The sequence below is a fragment of the Fundulus heteroclitus genome, chromosome 18, assembly GCF_011125445.2.
Source record: "Fundulus heteroclitus isolate FHET01 chromosome 18, MU-UCD_Fhet_4.1, whole genome shotgun sequence".
In the NCBI taxonomy this organism is placed as follows: Eukaryota; Metazoa; Chordata; class Actinopteri; order Cyprinodontiformes; family Fundulidae; genus Fundulus; species Fundulus heteroclitus.
In genome coordinates this window covers 19,974,005-19,996,791 of record NC_046378.1, presented here as the reverse complement: position 1 = coordinate 19,996,791, position 22,787 = coordinate 19,974,005, and the positions used below count along the sequence as shown (strand labels likewise).

The 22,787-nt window shown below is 39.6% G+C and overlaps 2 protein-coding genes across 3 annotated transcripts; both read left to right on the top strand.

The window, feature by feature from the left end:
• Window positions 1–68: 68 nt before the first annotated feature.
• LOC105930048 lies at window positions 69–5,067 on the top strand. Of its 2 annotated transcripts, none has more exons than XM_021319282.2 (10): window positions 69–285; window positions 371–676; window positions 877–930; window positions 1,030–1,065; window positions 1,170–1,286; window positions 1,411–1,435; window positions 1,547–1,587; window positions 1,668–1,718; window positions 1,809–1,864; window positions 3,593–5,067. In XM_021319282.2, exons 1-10 carry the CDS (start codon window positions 240–242, stop codon window positions 3,722–3,724), a joined length of 864 nt encoding a protein of 287 aa, XP_021174957.2. In that variant the 5' UTR covers window positions 69–239; the 3' UTR covers window positions 3,725–5,067. The 2 variants fall into 2 exon arrangements, with proteins under 2 accessions (XP_021174957.2, XP_012723486.2); XM_012868032.3 differs by having other exon boundaries at window positions 72–285; window positions 1,809–1,912.
• Window positions 5,068–5,894: 827 nt separating this feature from the next.
• LOC105930049 (sperm surface protein Sp17) lies at window positions 5,895–17,649 on the top strand. The gene is made up of 7 exons (XM_036150138.1): window positions 5,895–6,000; window positions 6,220–6,390; window positions 6,460–6,539; window positions 6,655–6,702; window positions 9,638–9,943; window positions 13,736–13,940; window positions 16,689–17,649. The coding sequence occupies exons 2-7, from the start codon at window positions 6,237–6,239 to the stop codon at window positions 16,742–16,744; spliced, it is 849 nt and encodes a 282-aa protein (XP_036006031.1). The 5' UTR covers window positions 5,895–6,000; window positions 6,220–6,236; the 3' UTR covers window positions 16,745–17,649.
• The last annotated feature ends 5,138 nt before the right edge of the window (window positions 17,650–22,787 follow it).

Genomic DNA, 22,787 nt, shown 5'->3' with positions numbered 1-22,787 from the left:
CTTTTAGTTTTTCAAAAGAACTTTCCTGTGCAGGAAGTCAGTTGCAATGTATGGAAAGTTGTGCATTGTTTTTACACACCCCTGAATCCTTTTAAATACCACTTCCTGTACCCGAACTCAGGAGAAGGAACATATACGTGGGTATATGCAGGTGCAAGAAAAGCCAGCCTGCAAGAACACAAAGCATTTCGTTGTTTTAGAGTATAAGAGGCAAAGGCATAAGAAAAAAAGGAGCAGCAATGAGGATCTCAATCCACTTCATCATACTTTTCCTTCGACCACAAGGTAAAAAAGGATTTCATAAAGTTTCACCTTCATTGTAACATAAAGTCTCTCCTTCTAATGTAACTGAATGATCCTCTCTTAACAGGGCACATGAGTTCTGCTAACTCAGAGGCACCCATCGATTACAAAGTAGTAAAATGGGGGGACAGTCTAATGCTGAACTGCACCTATAACTGCTCGTCTGGATTTGTCCGTGGCTCCTGGAGGACAGAGTCTGATCTCTCTCTTTGCAACAAAAGTAAAAGTAGCAGCAGCTTTTGCACTGTGTCCATCTGCCTATCAAATATTACTACTCAAGATGCAGATAAGAACTACAGCTGCTACACAGAAGCTACAGACGACCCTAAACTTACAAAAAACACTGTGCGCATTGTTTTCCTTCGACTTCAAGGTATGGAACATTATATTTATTTATTTTTAAATCGGTTCAATGTTATAATCTAATCTTAAATGCAGTGTTTTCATTATATGTAAGCAAAAACATAGTCCTTATTAACACAGAAATAAGGGCTTTAACAGTATTCTTTACTGATTGTTTGACTATAGGTCAATAGATAGATATAACAATCTGGCTTTTTCTTGTTTTTGCAGCTCAAGACACTGTCCCAAACTGGACAAATAACCCAAATATTGATCTTAAAAATAGTAAGAGACGTTTCTAATGTTCGACACAAAATAATCCATAATTGCCATAATTATTTCAAGAATCGATTCTTTTTAATGCAATGATCTTAAATATCTTAGCATCGCTTCCTGCTGAACCAGGGACTTCAAACGGAGGTGAGGCACCAGCTAGAACAAAAACCTTGCAACTTATAAAATGCATATTTAGGAACTGATCTGAAATGTCATCAGTCATATTACATCTGTTTTGATGTTAACAGGAGGATTTCATGGAATGAAGGTTTTGGCAGCGGCAACCCTGACAGTGGCCATGGTTCTAGTAGTTTTGACTGTCTTCTTGTGTGTTAATCGCAGCAGGCAGATCAGGAATGATAAAGGTAAATACTATGCAGTATGCAATTTGAAAGCACTTGCAAAACTATGCGTAAATCATAGAAGAAAACACATATGCACAGACTGGTATCTGTGACGTATTGTAACGACAAGGCCTTCTCATTCCAGGGGAGCGGCTTGTGTCCCGTTCATGGTGAGTATAATCTGTGCTCTTGTTCAAACCTCTGCAAGATTAACTGTGCAATCTTTGTTTTGCATAGCCCTTCATTAGGTTTTATAAATCATTATTTTTTAACCCTACCAGCTCACCTAAACCCCCAAATGCCTCCCTTCCACCAGTAAAAGGTGACACATCCAAATATCAGATAAACGACTAAAATAAATAAAGACCTCTGCAACTAACACGTGTCCTATTCTCCATGCAGGGATGCCATCCACTCAAAATGAGAAGATAACCTTACGCATTCCTCCACCTGGTAAGATGAACTCTCAGAACCATCAGAACCACAGCTGACATTATGATGACTGACATTTACTGGTAAAACGTGTTGTTGTGTTTGACCCAGACAATGAGGGGGACCCGGAGGTTCCGTATGCAGATATAATGATCACCGTCCGAGGGGTCAGTACACCCGAGCTCACTCAAGTTGGCTACTTAGGAACAGGAGAGGTGAGAGACAAAGCAAGCCAAGCCTAATCGTAGCGATTCACGTATCATTCCACCACCATCTTTTTTTGCACAGGATGGTTTGCCAACAATCTTTTCATTTTCATAATCTCGATGCATTCAATGAGTAGGGAATTGTATTAAAAAAAATAAAAAATGCATGGTTTCCTGTTTCTCTATTGCAGGAGTTTAGGTCTGTTATACTTAGTTATATCAGGCTCAAGATCTTTTTCTCTTTTTATTTTTGTACACCTTGCTTCATGTCTTGCATTGCTTCCGTTTATACATTTTTGTTTCAAAACATTTGCATATTTTTGAAATACAGACATTTTTTGGAGGGCCACATAGGTTGCTCAGACGCTTGCATGTGTTTTCAAGCAATAACGGCTTAGCTTGTATGCAAGTTGCTTTGGTTATGCGCATTAAAACACAACCGTTTTCGTCAATTATGTCCATTTTACAACTTTAACATGACATATAACCGGTACAGTTTTAGTGTTCCAGGTGCATAGGTGTGCTCACCTTTAAAGAAATAGTTTGCCTTATGTGTCTTTTTGATTCAGTTTCAGCATTTAGTCTATCTGGGCACACGTTGACCCTCAATTACAATTAAGCCCTGGATTTAAAATAATTTTTTATCAACCAATGAGTTTATGTTTGATAGGAAATGAGGGTCAAAAGATAAACAACAGAAAAAGGAGTGGCAATTCTGGAAAAAAAATGTGGGTGCTTTTATTTAATTTTTTGTACATGTTTAAAAAAACTATTTATACTCTCCTTAATAAATGACAAATGGACTGCTTTTATACAGTATTTTCTAGCCATACTGAATCCTCCACTTCAATTTTTGAGCCGCAATTTACAAAAGGTACGTTTGGCACTAAAACAGCAGCATATCCCCGAAAGAACACCACAGTGAACAATGGTGGTCGTATTATCACGAGTCTGGCCTTTTCATCATATGCAAGCAGGGATTCAGTGAGGGCGAATTGAATCATTAACAGTTCTAAGTGACTTAAAATTTTCAGGTATCTCCAGAAAGTTGAACATTAATGCATTTTCTCCATTTTAGTAAAACCAATCATATTCCAGATACAAATCACCAAAAGAATGGCCACAAGATGAATAGCCTATCCAGAACTAAATCTGACAGAAGCTCTCTGGGGTCATCTGAGGAGGGCTGTGGACAGGAAATGCTCTCTAGGTTTGAAGGATCTGGAGAAATTTGTAAGCTAGAGCGGGCAAATCTTACAGTCAAGTTGCAGAATGTAAATAAACCTCTAACAAAAACAACTCAATGCTGCTTTTACATCAAAGGATCCTCTAAAAAATATCAGAGGAAGGATTTACAGACATATACAATCAAGTTATTGCAGGTTTTTTTTTATTTTATATATTTTTCACCCCATAATTTGTCTGTATTTCAGTTGTGCAGGATAAGATGTATGTGTTGCTTTAAAGGAGGAAAGAAATGTAAATCGTTTGCCATCGTTTAATTTTTTTACATCAAACACGGCAATCTGACAGGATTGCGTAAACCTTGTGAGAGTCAATGTAATGTGGCTTTATTGAGTGCTTGTAATTTTTTTATATACAGTTTAATTTAGATGGTATATGCAGGAGCATTAGTAGACGTCCCATATTTAATTGTTAAACATCAGTTTTTCTCTGGTCCATGTGCAGTGGCGAGGAGATGAATCCAGATGCCACCTGCAAGCCTCGCGTTCAGCTGACAGACTGCATGTGCCCCAGCCCAGAGAAGTCAGCCGCAAGATGAGCACCAACTCTGAGTATGCAGTTATCACATATGCCTGACCATAGGTATTTCAGTCCGTTTCTGTTGTGGCCCAGGAATCATCCGCTATTTCCCGGTAAATTTTCCCAATCACATTTCAGTTACTTATAGACATACTTCATGTGTGATATAAGTTAAAAATAGTCCTGTTATTGCGGTTTTGTACAAGTGCAGACCTATCCCATCAAGTCCTGATATAAATGCAGTGGCTGAAACACAAATAGAAAAAAACTCTAGGTGTAATCATGGACGTCAGAGCTCAAGTGTTTTCTTGTTTTGCTGTGTTTGTTACTCTTGATAGTAGACCTGCATATCTGTATAGGCTGCTTGTAATAATTGTATTAGCTGATAAAACTAAATATGAATCACTGCAATTTTTTTACCTTTAAATTGATCACTTTAAAGGGACAGATCATTTCACTTCAGAAATACTATCTTAAACATGATACAGTCGGACTGTTCGTCAGAGCCTTTAGAAAACAAGAAAAACGGAGCAAACTCAGAGAGAGAAATCATCCTCCAGGTGAATATCCACTGATTGTTGCCTTTAGGAATCATTCTGTTGAAGTTAAAATATACCTTATTTTACATTAGTGCTTTTTACCTTTGTTATTTTTCAAAGATTTCAACACTGACATCATTGAGCATTCAGCACCACAGCTAACAACACTTTCTAAAGTGGCCCTGGATCTCATAAGACAGTCAGATTTTTATTGTATTATTATAAAACATACAATAGGCTGAAATTCTCAAAACGTAATGTGTTTGAGTCAAAATCAGATGAATTTCTGGTTGTCTCTAGATTTCATACAACCAGCATTTTTTTCCACGAAACCTGCACTCTGTGTCAGGAAGGCGTGAATTGGCCACAGCTCATTGCTGTGGTTTTTCTGTAAAGTCAGGTTAGAGAAAGGCTCTTTCTACATCTAGTGTGGTTAAGGGTTTCTAAACGTTCTTGTAAGTCTTTGTGTAAAAAGAAAAAAAACACAAAGAAATGTTACACTTATTGAGCTACAGCAGATAAACAACAGGAAATAACTAAAATAAAGAAAAAAATATATATATACATATAAATATTCAGGGTTGCATAAATGATTTAAACAACTTTTTATATTCTTGAAACATATTGTGTGTTTTTGTTTCAGTCCATTGACAACTAATGCCATGAAGATACACTTTAAATAATGGCAAGAAAGGCGGACTGATTGTAAATAGAATATTGAGTGAAGAGAAAATATTAAAGAATTATGCACAGACATGTTTGTGCAGATGAAAAACACATGTATAACACATTGTTAGGTTTTATGTTTATGTGGTGTCAAAATTCACAATATTTATGATGGGATTCATTTACATGTTAAACTTGGAAGCAAGTTAGTCAAACCATGTGTTTTAGTTGTTAATGGGAATATAGCATACTGTCATTGTGTACACTGTAAAAATTGACGGCCCCCTTAAGTTAAAAAAATCATTTTGTCCTATAAACTCAACTTATTATAATTAGTTTTTGACAAGGAATTTAAGTTTTCCAACATTTAACTTATGGTGGTAAATCGTCCTGACCTTTCTTAAATTGGGAATATGCAAAACCGAAAGTTGACTTTACTTGCAGTTTTAAGGCAGCTTTTGAACTTTTGTTTCTACACTGAAGAGACTTAAAATGTATTACAGTGTACTGAAGAAAACTTAAAAACATTATAAAAAAGATTGCTTTTGTTGATATTAACTTAGATTTATGTGCAGCCTATTTTTTTGGTGTACTAGGAGTACACTGACAACAAACCCAGATTTGCAGCATTAACTGATTGTTTAAAATAATAATGTACACATTGATTCATTTTCTTTTGATAAAGGTTGGGGTTCTGTAAAATAAAAATGTTGAATTAAAAAAAAATATGTTCAGATCTTAGAAAACTGTGAAGGTCATAAAATGCCTACTGTTTTATGTTTAGATTTTTGTAACATAGGCTCTACATTTATTTAAATAAATGTCTTTCTGCATTCAAGAATGTAATTTTGCTTTCTTTCCTTTCCGTCTGTCAAGCCTCCTAAAAAAATACAATAACAAATGTTTATGTATAATCTTCTTTAACTCTGTAATTATGTATATAATAAAGATTTGATTGTATTATACTAGTATTTCGTGTGTAGGACATGACCCTTCTTTGTCGCCGTACTTGGAACCGTCGCTTAGTAATAGATATCAACAAAGCACAGCGCTGGTCGCGCTAGCTGGCTGTAAACGTTTAAAGTGCCGCTAAAGGTGGATTTAAGAAGAACAAAAAAAAGCTTTCAGGTAACACGTGTTACTATTAACTTTTGTGTTGCGAAGTTTTATGAATCTCACAGAACACAATTGAAGTCATTAACTACTTTGAATTTAATTCCAAACGTAAACAATATTTTAGAAAGTCCGTTCGCACGATTTAGCTCCCTGTTAAGGCGTTAAATTGTATTAGTGTGTGGGGGGGGAAAAAACGGAAATACTTCCTGGTTCTATTTGTCTTGGAATCAGACACGTAGTCCCGGAAAATGTCAGTGCCTTTCTCCAACACTCACCTGAGGGTCCCGCGAGGATTCGGGGCCGTCCTGGAGGGACTGGCCCGAGAGGTTCTCCGTGACCAGCCGGACGACATCCCTTCATATGCAGCGCAGTATTTCGATAAGCTTCTAAAACAAAGACAAGGTAACTGAAGCGTTAAACGCTTCCCAGTTAAACGCAAACACGGGTCACTGGCGTTTCTTTTCCTCGCAGAAAGTGGGCTGGACCCCGCCGAGTGGGCTGCCAGACTGGAAGACAGGTTCTACAACAACCATGCTTTCAAGAACACAGAGGTAGATTGCTTTTTATTTATTTATTTATTTATTACACCATAACAGCTTTCAATACACCTAACTAAAATGAGTTTAAGTTAATTTGCTCTGTATTTATAAAAAATTTTTTCCCCAGACTGCTAGTCCTGAAAAGAAAACAGCAGCAGAGGAGACCGCTTCCAAGTGAGTCTATTTAGGTGCAGCTGGCAGAATCAACAGAGGAGATGGAGGAAGAACGTGAGGGACAGGATAGAAGCGTGCTCTGATGAGATGACTCCGCAGTTTACCTTTTTATCATTAAAAAGCCTAGAGTCAGTTTGTCATTTATTACAGTTTTATGTGGACCTTTTCGATGCACTGTCAATTGCGAAAGGAGGGGTTCATAACCAGTGTTGTCCCAGGGAACTTTTAAAGAGCTATGGGTCCAATTCATATCCCTTTATTTTAAAATACAATGAATTTAATCAGTAAAATCCAGTTATTCAGACAGATTCATACAACATGTTTATCATAAAATGCCAGATAGTGAGAAGCAAGGCCAGCCAATAGCAGAGTCATATTTTGCAGTAGTCCGTCATCCCGAGAAAGGATGTAACAAAAGTTGAAAAGGGAACAATTCTCCTTTTCACAGGAACAAATTGGCCCAGTGTTGTCATCCTCCACAACTGATTGTAGGTTGAGAGGACAGGCAAGAGTTCAGGGGTACTTTTAATAAATCAGGGGTACTTTTAATAAATCAACAAATTATTTATTAAATCAACTTTTAATAAATCAATAAATAAATCAACTTGTTGCTCTGATTGGAAATCCCGAGGTGAAATGTGAGTAAAAATACCACAGCTATCTATTTGATTTTGTCTAAACTCCTTGGTACTCAAAGACCACTGCATCTGAATTATTAAAGATTTATCTTCTCCATGATACCAGATTTAGATTGTGGATGGAGAAATAAGAGGCCCCTGCAGTGCACCCCATAAACCAAGGGTGGGAAACAGCCATTTTATTCAGCTGACTGCTTTCGTGTCTTGAATTTCTTCAAAACAGAGCATGATGAGTTGCCTTTTGAGATCTTTTAGCCTAAGTTTTGTTGACAGGTTCTGCTTAAGGGACTTCTTGATTCGTACTTTAGTCTTTTGTAGCTGTGGCTTGCAAATTTACCCCCCCCCCCCCCCCAAAAAAAAAAAATGTGATTAATCACAGTTAATTCATGATCTAACAAGGGAGGTTAGTTTAGATCTTTATTTTCAAGTGATGCATGAAACCACTGTTGGAAAACAGTATTTTGTATTGACTCAGGTTATCTTTATACAATGTGACTTTCGATGACCTGAACCATTTAAGTGGGCCATAAAAAGAAGAAATTTGTGAGGCAGCAAATAACTTTCTACAGCAACATATGTACAATTGCTTGAAGGATACCAAGATGTTATAATGTCTCTTTCTAAAGCCACCATGTGAAAAAAGTCCCTTTAAATAATTATGGAGACATGACAAAGCTATAATTATTAGCACAGTATTGCCAGATTTGCAGTGTCAAGGCTGAAAGGGAAAAGGCAGAACAGAACTACTTGAGACCAGCAGCTGCAGAGGACATACGCAGGTTTCAGTTGAGTGAAATCAATGTACAGCGGCATATTCTAAGCATTGCTTTAATCTGTAATATTTCCGAAAATGTTTCATTTTCTTGTTATTTTTTAGAGAAGAATCAAACAAATCCCAAAGTGAAGATGAACCAAGTCTCTCAGAAGAAGATGCAACTCTTTCCGCCAAACAGCCTCTTGTTTCAGACGAAACAGATTCGGCTGAAAGCACAGATGATGATGAAGAAAATAATGATCCTACAGAAGAAAATGCTGTTTCACATGATTTACGACATACGGAAGAGACATGCGGCGCAGATAAACAGTCAGACGAACAGAGAGGTACAGACGAGGAGAATGAGTTAACCACGGCTAAACCCAATGAAATGGACGGTCCGCATAATGATGTTAACCCTGCTCTAGATTGCACAACAACGCAGCTTGACTTGGACCTCTCTAATTTGTCGCCTGCCGAAGAACTTTCAAATGTAGATGGGAGGGAGGTGGCAGCGTTTGAATATGAGGAAGAAGATCGACGAGATGGTGCATTTGAAGATAAGGAGGTTGTTGGCTCAGAGGAGGATGCTGAAGTAGCAGAACCAGTTGCGAGCCTTCCAGATTTTGCTCTTAGTAATGTGGATGTCTGTGCTTCAGAGCTGGGAGGAACAGAAAGAACATCAGAAGACGTCATCTATCAAAAAGATGCAGATGCTACTGAAGAGGAGGAAACTATCAAACATCAGTTTGAAGAAACTGATGTCAAATTACTCCCTTCTCAGCCTAAAATCCCTCAGGAAATCCATCAGGAAGCAGAGGATCATGCAGAAAAACCAAATGAGAGGGAAACAACAGAAACCGAAGCTTCTCTTGAGGAAACCAATAAAGGTTTAGCACACTCTGAGAATCCTTTAGACAACACTGCTACACCAAAGGACGATTCTTTGGCTGAGATTAGCTTTGAGGATGTTCCAGAGGATCAGTGCATTACTGAGGGTTTGAAAAAGAAACTTGAGGAAGATTCTTTAATGGAGGTTGAGCTTACTAATATATCAGAAATGCCCCAAAAAGACGAGTTTAAGGAGCTTGCAACAGGTTCAACAGATATGGTTGGTACAGAAGATCAACATAAAACTGAAAAGGAGATCATAAAGAGGGAAGTTATAGCTGAAGAGGAGGAACTAGAGAGCCATCACACAGCTTTTAACACACTGAAAGATAAAGGGGAAACAAATAATGTAAATTATATTAATGACGGTGAAAGGGACATGGGTGGTATATCGCCTGAATTAGAAAACAAAATGAAAGATTATGAAACAGATGATGAAGGTGGACATATAGAGGAGATATTTGAGGACAAACCCGACCCAGATAGAGAGACAGAAGAAAAAGAGCGGTCAAATGAGCAGGGCGCTAAAAAAGACGAGACGACAGACAAAGTTTGCACAGAAGGTGACAGCGAGACGGACGATCAGGACATGAATGATAGCGGGGCGATACAAAACCCATCACAGCCCACTGAATTAGAATTGTCAGTGACTGAAATCACGACAGAGGAAGGAACCCTTGGAGGAAAATCGAGAGCATCTCCCCGAGCCGAATGAGCAAAGGCCCGAGATCGTTGGGGAGTCACAGTCGGAGGATGTCGAGGAAGAAAAGCAGGACGCAATTGAACAAGAAGTGGAAATGGCTAATTCGGAAGTGCAAGAACAGAGCGAAGAACTGGAGAAAGAGAAGACTATCACCCCCACTGGCAGTGCTGATTGGACAGCTGCTGACCATAAGGAGGAGGAAAGGCCTGCTGGGTTTGAGGAGGATACCGCGGCACCTGCAAACAAGAGTGAAAAGGTAATCTTGGTTGTTTGAGAAAACAGCAATCCCTGTTTAAAAAAAAAAAAAAAAAAACACATTGTGTAAGTATCAGCAAGGTCCTGGTATAAATCTGGCCTGGTGTTCCTACCAGATATGGTTGAGCTAATTTCAATCATCTGTTTTCCTGGCGTGACCAAACGATGTACTTCTGTTCTTCCAGAGCTCCTTCGGGAGTTCTTGCAGCTTTTTCTTTGACGCACATGCTGGGCAGAACCTCTCTTTTCTGCGTGGTGTCGCACGCGATTGGTCGGAAATCTAAAATGGTCATGGTTACTTCACAGGCAAACTCTGCGATGAGAGGAGCCTGTGACCACTTCCCAGGAGTTCTACACTTAAGTTCTTGTGAAGTATGACATTTCCAGGTCAGGAAGAGCTTCCCGTTCTTTCCAGTTTGAGAACAAACTAATTGAGGCTAAAACGAATGAGAGAAACAATTTTATCCATCCTTGCATAGTTTGAACAGGTCTGGAGGTTCTGGAAGGCCACAGACCTCAACCTATAGAAGTCTATGGGCCAGGAAATGAAACATTTTAAATCAACTGTACCGTTTGTGGGAAGAGAACACAGCTTTCTAATGGGTGGGGGTATATATTTAACCCAATTCTCATATTTAAAAACTATTTAGGTACTGTTATGCATCCGCCCCAAAAAGAGAAAGGTTAAAAGGTTAGCAATTATATGTAAACTTTTGATAGAGAAGGTTACCTTCAATAATAAACCCACATAGGCACATGACTTCCAGGCGGGAGGCGTTGAAAATATCTCCAAAATAGTTTCCTCTCTTGTGTGACGTGTCATAGTCTCTCTGATACTTTAAATGCCATCTTACCTGGCAAGATATGAAAAAAAATGTCTTTCTCAGGTCTTTATCACTCTGTATCAAGACCTGTTTGCTCATCCAAAACAAAATCTGCCTGCGCTAGATAAGTTCTCCTGGGAGAGCCCCCCACACTGAAACTTGACTCCGTAAGAGCCTGTCCTCGTAAAAGAGCGCCTAAACAATTTGTCTCCAACATTCTTGTGCTGTCACAGGTAGGACACACACACACACACACACATGCCCCGCCATCCGATTTGACCAACCAGGTTTCTTTGAACATGCAGGGAGGGAGTGTAGGAAGAGGGGTACTGAGAATGTTACTATGGTAACTCCCTCACCATGTACGTGTCGTCATGGATTTAATAGGAGATGTGATGCCGATAGTTGCTAGGCACCCTCTGTGTCAGTAATCAGTAATCTACCTTTTAGAGCAGTTTCTAACATGCAGTGTAAAAAAAAAAAAAAGTATAAACCCCTAACTTTAGTTAAAACAAAGACACTATATGACAGCCATTGTAATACTTGAATATTTCCTATGCCTCTTCTTTAACTCTGTTTAAAGTCCTTAGATTGATGAAAACACCACTTTGACATGCACTCAATACATCAGGCAGATGTGAGCCGATTAGCTGCATAGTCATTTATCACAATCAAGTAAAAGGTGTTTACAATGTCCTAATATTGATCTATTGATTATCAGAGCAACTCAGCTTAGAGCTGTTAGGCATGTGCCGCAATCACCGTGATGAAAAGCGCCGCAAATTGGCAGCAGTACGTTGCTGTTTGACATACAACGCTGATAAATGGATGTTTTTGCTGGTCCTCCCGCTCTCTCTCTCCCCCCGTCTTGTCTGTGAGGCTTGCAGAGGAGTGTGGGCGGCCGTACCAGCTGGGATCAGAGGGATGGAGAGGGCTGTTAGCTCTCTCTGTCTCTAATAAATTTATAACACCTCCCAGCGCAAAAAAAAAAAAAAAAAAAAAAAGAGAAGAAAACAGCCCAAGATGCCCGCACAGTTTTTGTTGTCACACTATATGTAGATTTTTTTTTTTTTTTTTTTTTTGCAGAAATTTAGTCAGCAGTTGATGTTTTTCGGCCATCTGGACTTTAAATAGTATGTCCGAGCCGGTCATTTGTTGTTGTTTTTTTTTTGGTTTCTATTTTTTTGTGTGGAATTCCTTACTGTGACGGAGAAAGTTGTACCGTTTTAATAATGCAGGCTGCTTTCTGTTTGCGTTCGGATGAGAATTTAACAACGTTTAGCTTGCCCACATGGAATACGCAGTCTTCCCATGATATGTAGTTTCCATTTAATGTTGCGCTTCCTGGATCTGTTAGACATTTGCACGGGTAAAGTGAGCAGAGTAGGTCAGCAACCCTAATGAGACTGAAAAGATGAAACACAAGCTGTTACGTTTGTAGAAGGTCTCTCTCTCTCTCTCTCTCTCTCTCCCTCTCTCTCTCTCTCTCTCTCTCCCTCTCTCGCTCCTTCTCCCTCTGTGCGTGAGCGGCTGTTACTGAACATACAGCAACTGTTAGTGAGAGCCAGTCAGGCATCTGTATTGTATCAGAGACTCACCTAAAGAGCATCCTCCTTGGCCCAAGTCAAAATTTAGAGACTCAAGACAAACTAAATCTGCTCACCTGAAGACTGAAATCGTCCCAGAGCAACAGGAATGGACTGTCACAATGTAAGTAGATGCTTCAGATGAACTTTTTAGTCGATAAATCCCCCTTTTTACTTGTTTGGGGCAATTCCGTCGTTACTTACTCGGGATGCCTGATAGAAATGTCAAATTGCCCGGAGAAGCTAGATTTGTTGTTGTTTTTCATCCTTTAAAGCAGTATAGGTTGTTTTTTTGTGTTCTTTTAAAAGATTAATTTTCAAAAAAGAGGCGATTGTGTTGTAAAGATAAAGCGTTCCAACTTTCCGGGAGATTTGAACAACACAGTGGATGTGTTGGCAGTGTACGTCTCCGATCTCCTGTGAAAGAGCTGGATTCTGGCTGCTCTGTGAGCAGTCAGACAGAGAGGCTAATGAATGCTGGCCGAACAGGTGGGTGGTCACACTCCCACACTGAAAGGGGTTTCACTGGAGACGTGATGCACTGCCTCACTGAGCTGGTGGGATGGCAGTGGGACCGTTCTGTGGGCTGCCGTTTATTGTTTGTTTCTGGGAAATGTCAGTCCGTTACCATGAGCAAAAGCACGACATATGCGCGATCTGTTGTCTCCGAATGAATTGAATAGGTGTTTACGTAACTCATCAATATCCGAGGCACTTTTTCCCTGACAGTTTGTCACCAGCCAGAATTTCTCTTCCGCCCACTCCTCCATTTTTTCCTCTGGGACAGTGGATTCTGAGCGGCTGTCGTGGACCACAGCTACATTTTTTTTATTTTTTTATTTTTTTGTGCTGGATCATCTTGTTTTTGGGGCAAATTTGGCAGAGAGAGTGTTTTTTTTTCTTTCTTTCCTTTGAAAGATGGCTTCAGGTGTGAGTTTAGCAAGTTTGGAATAAAAAAAGTTGTTCAAAGTTGCGCCCTTACCTACTGTTTGTTATGTATGATTAGAGATTTACCTCTTATCTGACTTTGTTTAATAATAAAGACAAAGCATAAAAACATAAAAGACCGAATCTTGAAATTAGTAGGCTTGAACTGGGACTGTTTCGTGGACAAAAATGAGAAAGTTGGATGTTGTTAGACGGAGAACCCGAGGATGAATATATCGGATAAGAGCGGCTAAATTAAACATACTTCAAAGGAAAAAAATTACAACTGTTAAGCATTTACAGTAAACTTAGCAAAATATGGTCTCGCAATCTGTTATCGACGGATAAACTCCCACAAGTGTTTAATGCGAGAGAAAGCAAAAAACGAAGAGAAAACACCATCACATGATCCATAAATCTGTTACCGTGCTGCTATAAACCTGCTTGTCCTCGTAGCAGGAGGAGTGCAGCCGGCCCCAGGAGGAGGAGGACATCATGGACATCCCCCTGGACGACCCCGAGGCCAACAGAGCCGCTGCCAAGATCCAGGCTGGCTTCCGCGGCCACATGACTCGTAAGAAGATGAAGCCAGAGGACAAAACCGAAGGGGAGGAGGTGAGCAGCACTGGGGATGTGCTCCACAGCAGCCAGGGGGGCTCAGGTCAGTGTTGTAGGGCCAAGGGGTAAGCCTAAGTCCCATAATGCTGTTAACAAAGGCATTATGGTTAGTGAATTTACACACAGTAAGAAAGAGGCTCCATAACATAGCAACACTAGATAACTTAAGGTAAGTGACGGAAAAGTTACTTATTAGACCACACTGATTGAATATTTAGATAAAGCCAAATACATCCATGAAAGCAACATGGAGTAACATGGCCTGACATTCTGAGGAGGTCTTCTGAAAGATAAACATATGTGCATGATGAAGAAACACAAACCGATCTGCCATCTTAAACATCAGCACAGGAACCATTTAATCCTTTATACAACTCAGCACATCTTTTTTAAAAGTCCCTCATGGTTTAACCCAAGTGTGATTAATGCAAGCCATAACTGAGTGACTCACTTAATTACCCCACGGGATAGCGACAGATGATTGAATGTCTCGGCTCACTTTTTCCCCTCAAGGGCCGGGATGAATCTGCCTCTAGAAGCAAGAGGCAGAAGATGTTCAGGTGCCGTTTGCTTGGAAAATGTCAAGTACCATAATCCTGCACCTATTTACTAGGCTGTATTTGATGTAAGAGGAGGTGTGGGGGGGGGGGGGGGGGGGAGATTACCGTATTACATCAAAAGTTGTTTTACCAGGTAGTGCTTACGTTTTACAAACCAGCGTTTCTGTAAGAGACAAAAGTCAGAGAAAGCATGTTTTTGTAATTTAAAATTTGTCCCACTTGTGTTACAGGAAGAATACATTTAACAGAAAACTTCACAGGAAGATGAATAGTCAGTTTAGAGGAAGGGACTTCGGTATTTAGAGGGTAGCCAGCAACTATAAAACATGTCTGTTGAAGCCTGAGTTGGAATATTTTAGCTTTCCAACTCTAAAACGACATTGTGTCACATAGCCGTGAAGTTGAAGGTGATGACAGTTTATCCTTGCTAGAAACAACAAACTGAAGTATCCTCTGACTAAAGTGCGACTTAAGACATAAATTAAATTGTTAGTTATACGTTTGTACCAGTTTGTACCAGTATACTCCTAACTCCTAACCTGTAGACGAGGTTCAGTTTCTTCCCTTTCTTTAAAGTATTTTACATCAAGACTTCTGATGAAACTTTACCCTTAGACCTGATGAAAACATGTAAGACTACATGTGCTTTGGGAACCTTCGCCACCATCATCAGGCATATTTGAGTATGTTGCATAAAGTCTAGAGTTTCAAAAATTTACTCCATGAATTATTTTAAACTATTATTTGGAATTTGAACAAGTTTTTTTTTTCTTGTAATGACCTGGACAAAGAATCATCAGTTTTAATCCAAAAACAGGATGTGTCCTTGGAGCTTTAATTGGAAATTCAGAAGCAATTATGATATGTTGTATTTAAAAAAACAAAAAACATTGAATGAAAATTGTCCCTCCTACTTCCTGATTTGTTTTTGTTTCTCTTCTGTCCTGTTCTCACGCCATGTGATGTCCGGTCAGATTTTCTCTGCAGAAAGGGGGAAAGTGAGATATTCCTCCAGTTGCATAATGGACTTTATTGATTTAACGGCATGACGCACCAAATCTAATTCAAGCAACAAGGTGGACTTGGCACAACAATGATGGAGCCTGGAGAGACAAAACAACAATAACAAGACAGACAAGAAAAGCAAAAAAGAATAGACAATTAATTAAAAAAAAGTCACAAAAAAAGAATCTTTTTTACCTTTTGTACCTTTTTTAAAACCCTTTCATACTCATGACATATTTAAACAATGCCGTATGAGTTTGTCTTTGCTTGTAGCAAGTATTCATCTGGATTACAGGAAAAAGGGCTGATAAACTGCCTGAATCTCACAGGTAATGTTATTTGCTAGTGTATAACTTTCTGAAAACATGTTACTACAATGCATTCTTTTTGTATGAGTATTTCTATGAGTAGATTTGAAAGCTACCTTGCATTGTTGGTTGCCATGGCGGATAAGAAGCATCCCTGTTGGTCAGTTTGAAAGGTCCAAAAAACAGTTGGGCACAGCATGGCCAAAGCTACATGGCTAAAGGGGTGAATGACCTGCATCCAGGTGAAAGAAAATAGAGAAAAAGACTAAATAAAAGCAAACACAACAAATAAGGAAAGAAGCAGTTGGTTAAAAATAAAGGTAAAGAATAAAACGACAGATAAAAATCAAATATTTTACCCAAACTTTCCTTAAATCGATTCTTGTAGCCGTCAAACGAGATCAACATGAATTAAAACTGTAATCATATGTACTCCCTTCTTATTCCAGATCAGGCTGGTTTTTAATCAGGAGAATGCATTTAACATGGATCTGCATGGCTGAGTCTCTCTAACCCAGTTGCCGGATGCTTTATGTGTTCATGTAGGAGGTGTATTTATAGCTGCAGGTGCTCTAGGTATGGTATAAGCCTGAAAGGGCCGGGCAGAATTAATGGACCTGTCGGAGACGAAGTAAGGCATCTTGAGCTCCTCCCGCAGGGGAAGACCCCCTTTTTTTTTTTTTTTTTTTTTTTACAAGGGAAGCGCTCATCAGTCATTTCAGCCGAGAAGAACATAGTAGAATTGATAAACTTCTTTGAATAAAAAGTCGTTTTTCTCAGCTTATTTTTATTTCCAGTACGATCCCAGTGTGTCACTTCATCTCAGAGGCTCTTTAAGCTTGACTTTATTGGATATAGGAACAGTTCTTTCTAGACTCTTCGTGTCCTCACCACGCCTCACCCGCTTCTGTTTTTTAGAGACAGGAAGATCGGGGCCAGTAGAGAGAGAGGACACATCGGCGCTGGAGCAGTGACGCCCCCGTCCTGACCCGGGTGGTGAGAGGGAGAAGAGTCAAGAAGAAGAGGTAGTGAGAGATGGCTGGCACCAGCTGGTTGGAGAGCTTACCTTTTAACCCCCCCACCCCCACCCCTTCCCCCCTAACACGCACACCCAAACACACCCATGAACACACAAATCATTTTCCCCTTTTTTTTTTTCCCAACATGACTTAGCTGTAGAAAATGAACAGTTTCGAGGGTGTGTTATGTGAAATATATGTGAACTTTAACACTCCCTCCCTGCTTCTTCGGCAGCCTCATCAGTGCGGATGTCTTTGACCCAGAATTTGCAACTCACTGCATGTACTTGTGAAACTTCTGGTACTGTGCTAGTTTTTAGATGATGATCTGTGAATGTGAAAATGAATGTCCTCCAAAAGCTAAACAGGGCTTCTTTTATTTCTGAATGGATCAGTGCATATATCCTGTGTAGGCACCTTGTATGCATCACTTTTTTAGGTGATTAGTGGCTTATGTTGTTTGTTGATCTTTCGATGTTTAATGATGTGCTTGTATTTTGACAGTTATCTGATTTGCTTACAAAATGATTAAAGCATCCAAATCACCAAAAGAAACGTAGCTATGTACGTTCTATTTGTTATTTATATCTTTTCTGACCACGTGTTAAGTCTTTTCACAACTCCAGGCATTTTTCTATAAATCTGATCTTCCAGAGCAGTAAGCATGCCGTATCCACACTCCTATCCAGATGCATTTTGGTACAGCTTTACCTTATAAGATACTAATTCTTTATGCTATGTTCTTGTGTTGTGCTGTAAGAGTTTTTTTTAGAGCCTTTGTGCTTCAAAAATCAACTGAGTAGTACCTGAACCTTGGTGTAGAGTCATGGCATTACACTAATAAATCCATTCTAACTATACAGCAAAACTTGAGGATGTGTTTGTTTCAAACAGGTCCCGTTTATGTTCACCTACGTCTCGCCCCTCGCATTAAATGGTAAAAACGTTCAGCAGCTCGCTCTCCTCTGCAACAGAAGCAGAGGATTTAATCAGAGGAAGCATGTTTTATTGAAGCTGAAACACGGTTCTGTCTCCTGTGGAGTTCACTTATGCAAGAAGTCTCATGAATAATTTATAACATAAACATGTATTTACCAAGCCGTAGACGAAGTTCCCAGGTTTTGCACTAATAATGTTTATTAAACAACGCCGTTTTGTTTCAGAGTTACGTTTTTGCACGTTTCGCAGAACCAGCATCATTTAAGGATGGAGATGTTTTGATCATTTCTCTAGATCCTCTCATCTACAGCCAACAGTACCTTGGAACATTGCTAACACCCGTTTAACTTTTCCACATTTTGTCACGTTGCAATCAAGGACCTTAATGTATTTTAATAGGATTTGGTGTGATGGAGCAGCACAGAGAGGTGACTAATTGAGAAGGGGGCAGGAACCTGCTACACATTTTGTCTCATAATAGCTCATTCACGTCTACAGAGATCTGCAAAGTCTGACGAGGCAAATGTATTTGGCCCTGTTTGTTCTGATGCCCCGAAATAAAATCTAGACCAACAGCTGCCATCGCAAGTCCCCTAATTAGTAAACTGAATTTAGATTTACTAGAAATGCAGCTGTTCTATCAAGAGCTCAGAAGTTTGTCATGAAGACCAAGGAACAAAGCAGAGAGGTCAGGGATAAAACTGTGGAGAAGTTTAAAGCGGGACTGGGTTATAAAACGATATACCGAGTTTTGAACATCTCAAAGAGCACAATCCACCATTTCAAAATGGAAGAAGCACGGCACAGCTACAAGTCATCCACATTAGCTCGGGAGGAGCTGCAGAGACCCACGGATCGAGAGAAAAAGCCTTGACAAGAAAACCATTTGCTATTGACAGCAGACATCTGAACGTTTAAGCGTGGCTAGAAAAAAAGCCATAACAGGTCATGTCTGCAGGTTTCTAAAAGCCATGAAAGGAGGACAGAAAAGCTGTGCAAAATGTGCTCTGGTCAGAAATAACCAAGTTGGAAACAGGACGTTAAGGTGTACATTTAAAATGTTACGTGTGATGCAAAGCCAACACACCTCGTCACTCTGAACGCACCATCCCCACATTTAAGCTTGATAGCATCATCATTCTTCTGCAGGGACCAAGAAGCGCGTCAGAGTTTATGTGAGGATGGAACTAAATACAAGACAGTTGTGGAAGAAATCCTGGACGCTTGAAAAGGCTTGGCTATGTGGCTGACATTCACCTTCCACCAGGACTGAGCTAGGCATCCATCCAGAGCTACAATGGTGGAAGAACGGCCTAGTCAAAGCACAGACCTCAATCCAATTAAGTACATGTGGCCGGAGCTAACAAACTAATATTTATAGATGCTCTCCATTTAGTCTGACTGAGCTTGAGCCGTTTGTACGAGAAAGAATATGCGACAACTCTCTTTATATGTTCAAAACTAAGAGCTAGAATAAGACTTGCAGGTGGTTTTGAACCATTTCTACACACGCATGCCTCTCCGTTTTGTATTTGTAAAAAGTTTAACTTTTTTTTATTCTAATCCTTCACAACTATGTGCTACTTTGCGCTTCTCAATCTCACTCGAACACATTTTCAGGTTGCAACGCAACAAAGTGTTAAAGTGGCATAGATACCTTTTCCAGGCACTATATTTAATAATACATGACCTATCATAATAAGGCTCTTATAAACCAGCTAAGCGTATCTCCATTTCTTCTCATCTGCCGAGGCAGTCTTGTTCACTTTATGAGAAACAGGATAGTGCATCTTCAGTCTCCCTGTGCACCCACTCAGCCCACCCACACACATCTGAGCCACGCAGCACACTGCACAAACCCGAGCTGCACATGCTTCCTCGCACAGGAAGAACACAGCCCATGCTTTTAACATGCTCAACGCACTCAAACCAACTCTTTCCCACCGTCTCTCACACACACACACACAAACACACACATACTGACACACGCACTCCTGTGATGGGCTGTGTCACCAGCTGTAGAGATAGGACAGCCGACATCTCGTTAGAAGTGGTTTGGCAATGGCAGAGTGCAAACACTTCCTTCTCGGGCTGACATTACTCCTCCTCCTCCTCCTCCTCCTCAATCTCATAAACATCCTCTATGGGTTTTATTTGGACCTATTCTTTTCTCCTACTCAGTCCCAGAGGTGCCATGGCCACGTTCTCTGCTGTCTCTTTAATGACTGTGGGTGAACAATCAATATTATGCACACCTCTAAACATAGCACAACACCCACTTTGCGCTGTAGATTGAATTCTGACAGCGAAGAGAAAGACATATTTCAAACAATGTCAGCCTGGAAATCATGATTGTCAGGACAGCGAAAGATCTCCATGTGAGGGAGTTTTGTAAAAACAGACGGTAGCCTTAAACATCTCTGAAAGCGTTATGCAGCTGAAGTAGGACTATTTTAGGAGTAAAAGGTAGGAAAGATGTGCTTGGTTGGCTTGTTCCATTTCTTGGACAGCTTGTCAGTGAGAAAAAGATATCCAGTCTCCTGGGTCATAATTAGAGATGAATAAGCCAGGACATAAACAGCAGGGGGCGCAATTATATTATTTCCCTTGGTTACCCCACAGCCCCCACCACCTTGGCCCCTCCTATCTTTTTATTTCAACAAAGTCACCCAGTTTAGCAAGGAATTACAGAACAGACATAAATTAACTCACAGCTGCACAAATTACACCAGATCATTACCGTGTATGTAGTGCAGTAAAGGTATCCAATTTGTAGAAGAGAAGACGCAAAACATTATGACCACATATAGGTAAAAGTCATTGTTAATTTTGTCACTTCACAGTGTGGACTGGAGAAATCTATAAATGTTTCTAAGAGTTTAAACAATGTGTTTAAAGATAATGTCCAGTGATATATCTTTTTTTCACTAATAAATATACAGTGACAATAGAAACAGCTGGGTATCTTAGTATAGATCACCAGACTGAAGAGGAAAGCTGCTCATTCTGCTTCATGTGGATTTGGGTCAATGACAACATGGGACGCCCAGGACTCCAGAACTTTAACAAGTATGAATCTGTTTAAATTCCTGTTTGAATCTTTCCATCAGATTTGTTTTAGTTCATTTAGGCCCCTAACAAAATGAATAAATTATGTCCTTTGCTGGTATCACTTCAAGTAGTTGATTTACCTGTTCAGTAGCAGAAGATGAAATCTGAACTTGTATTACTTTGTCTTACTCAAACAACGTTTCTCCTTCTGTTCCCTGACCAATGGGAGTTTTTCCCTCTTCTTCCCTCTCATGGGAAATATCATGCTTTTTAATGCCTTCCTTTTAACGTTTAAATCATTCAGTTGTAGTCTATAGATAGTGAAACTGCAATATTTTGGTCTGAATTCCCAAATACCAAACATTTTTAATTATCCACTCACAGCTTCGACATTCTTCAACTTGGACTACAAAATCTCGGGGGCGGGGGGCAGGGAATAAAAATGGTGAATTTGCAAATTTGGTAAACCGGAAGTCCACAATCTTGTTTAGTAGCTCTGCAGCAAATACTGTGACATAATTATTCAAAAAACATTATAGAGAATACATATAACTGGAAAAAGTAAGACCCAAATTGAATATAAGGTTATCTACGCTGCTCCTAGAAAAACTACATTCAACTTTTCTGCACTCTCAGAGACTCCAAGAACACAACAATATGTATTTAAAGACTAAAAAAGTGGAATTTGGATTATATGTCCCCTTTAACTGGAACTATGGCAACAGGGCTGTACCACGGGTGCTTGAAATAAACACTAAAGATCTTGGGTAAAGAAAACCAGCCATTACAGGCGACCCTGGTTCTCTTCTCAAACTACTTCCAAGTATCGTTGCCATATCTTCCTGAAATCCATTTGATATTCTTACATATGGCTCAATTCCAGCCAAACATAGTGCAATTAAACACACATGAAATGTTTTTTTTAATAAATATCAATAAGATCAAAGAATCTAAAAGATAAATTCAAAGGCTGTCTAATGGGTTACCTCTGGCCTTATGTCATCAGAGGCATGTTGATTAGAAACAGTATACCACAAAACAGCAAAACATTCAAAAACTGACCGTCACATGTTGTTCTGTAGGTGACAAACTCAATCTAAATGGAGTTTGGTTGATTTGATGGAAACGTCTGGCTAGTGGCTTTAGTGAGAACAATGGTCTGAGTCATGAACCATTAGCCCAAAACTATGTGAAACTCAGTTTGTTTCCCTGTCTCTCTTCCTCTCATGTCTGAGAAGTGTCCCACTTGATTTAGAGCCCATTAGAGGATGAGAGGAGAGGCGAAGCCCGCCTTTCAGAGAGAGCAGAGGTGAAGGGGAGAGGTTGGACTTTGATGGCTCGGTACACAGGAGGCTGAACGCTGGGTGGCTAACAGCAGCCGCTCCCACAGTCCCAGACCTCTCGGTCAACCATGATTCCTCCTCTGCAGAGAGCCAACCTTTGTTTTCCAACGCAATCCAGCTCAATAAAGAATATCTGAAAGTGGGAGAGATGACTTATAATGCAGCTGACTCATCAGCGCACACAGGGTAATCTGGAACATGCAAAGAAAAAAAAGACTATAATATAATATGAACATTTTATGGCACCATATCTGAAATAAAAAGGTGACAAACCTTCCAATAAGAACAACAATCTGATAGTTGGCAAGAATATCTAAGGTGTAAAAATCTTTCTATCAAAAATATCTGCTCCATTTGCTACTCATAGGGTCCAGCAGTGATATTGGTATTTGTCTTTAGCTTTACACAGCTTTAATGTGAAAACATGGCCTAGGCTGTTCTTTTGATGCACCCCCTCCTACTGCTCACTTTGTTCTTCTCAAAGGAGAGGTTGCTGTCTAAATACAGCCTTTACTCCACCTAGAGGACAAAGTAAGTATACACTATATTTTTTTCTGTTATTTGTTGCTCAACTATTAAATAGATGGAGTGTACCTTGCAAAAGTATACAGTCCCTTTGAACTTTTCCACATTTGCTGAAAATAGATTAATTTTTTATTTATTTT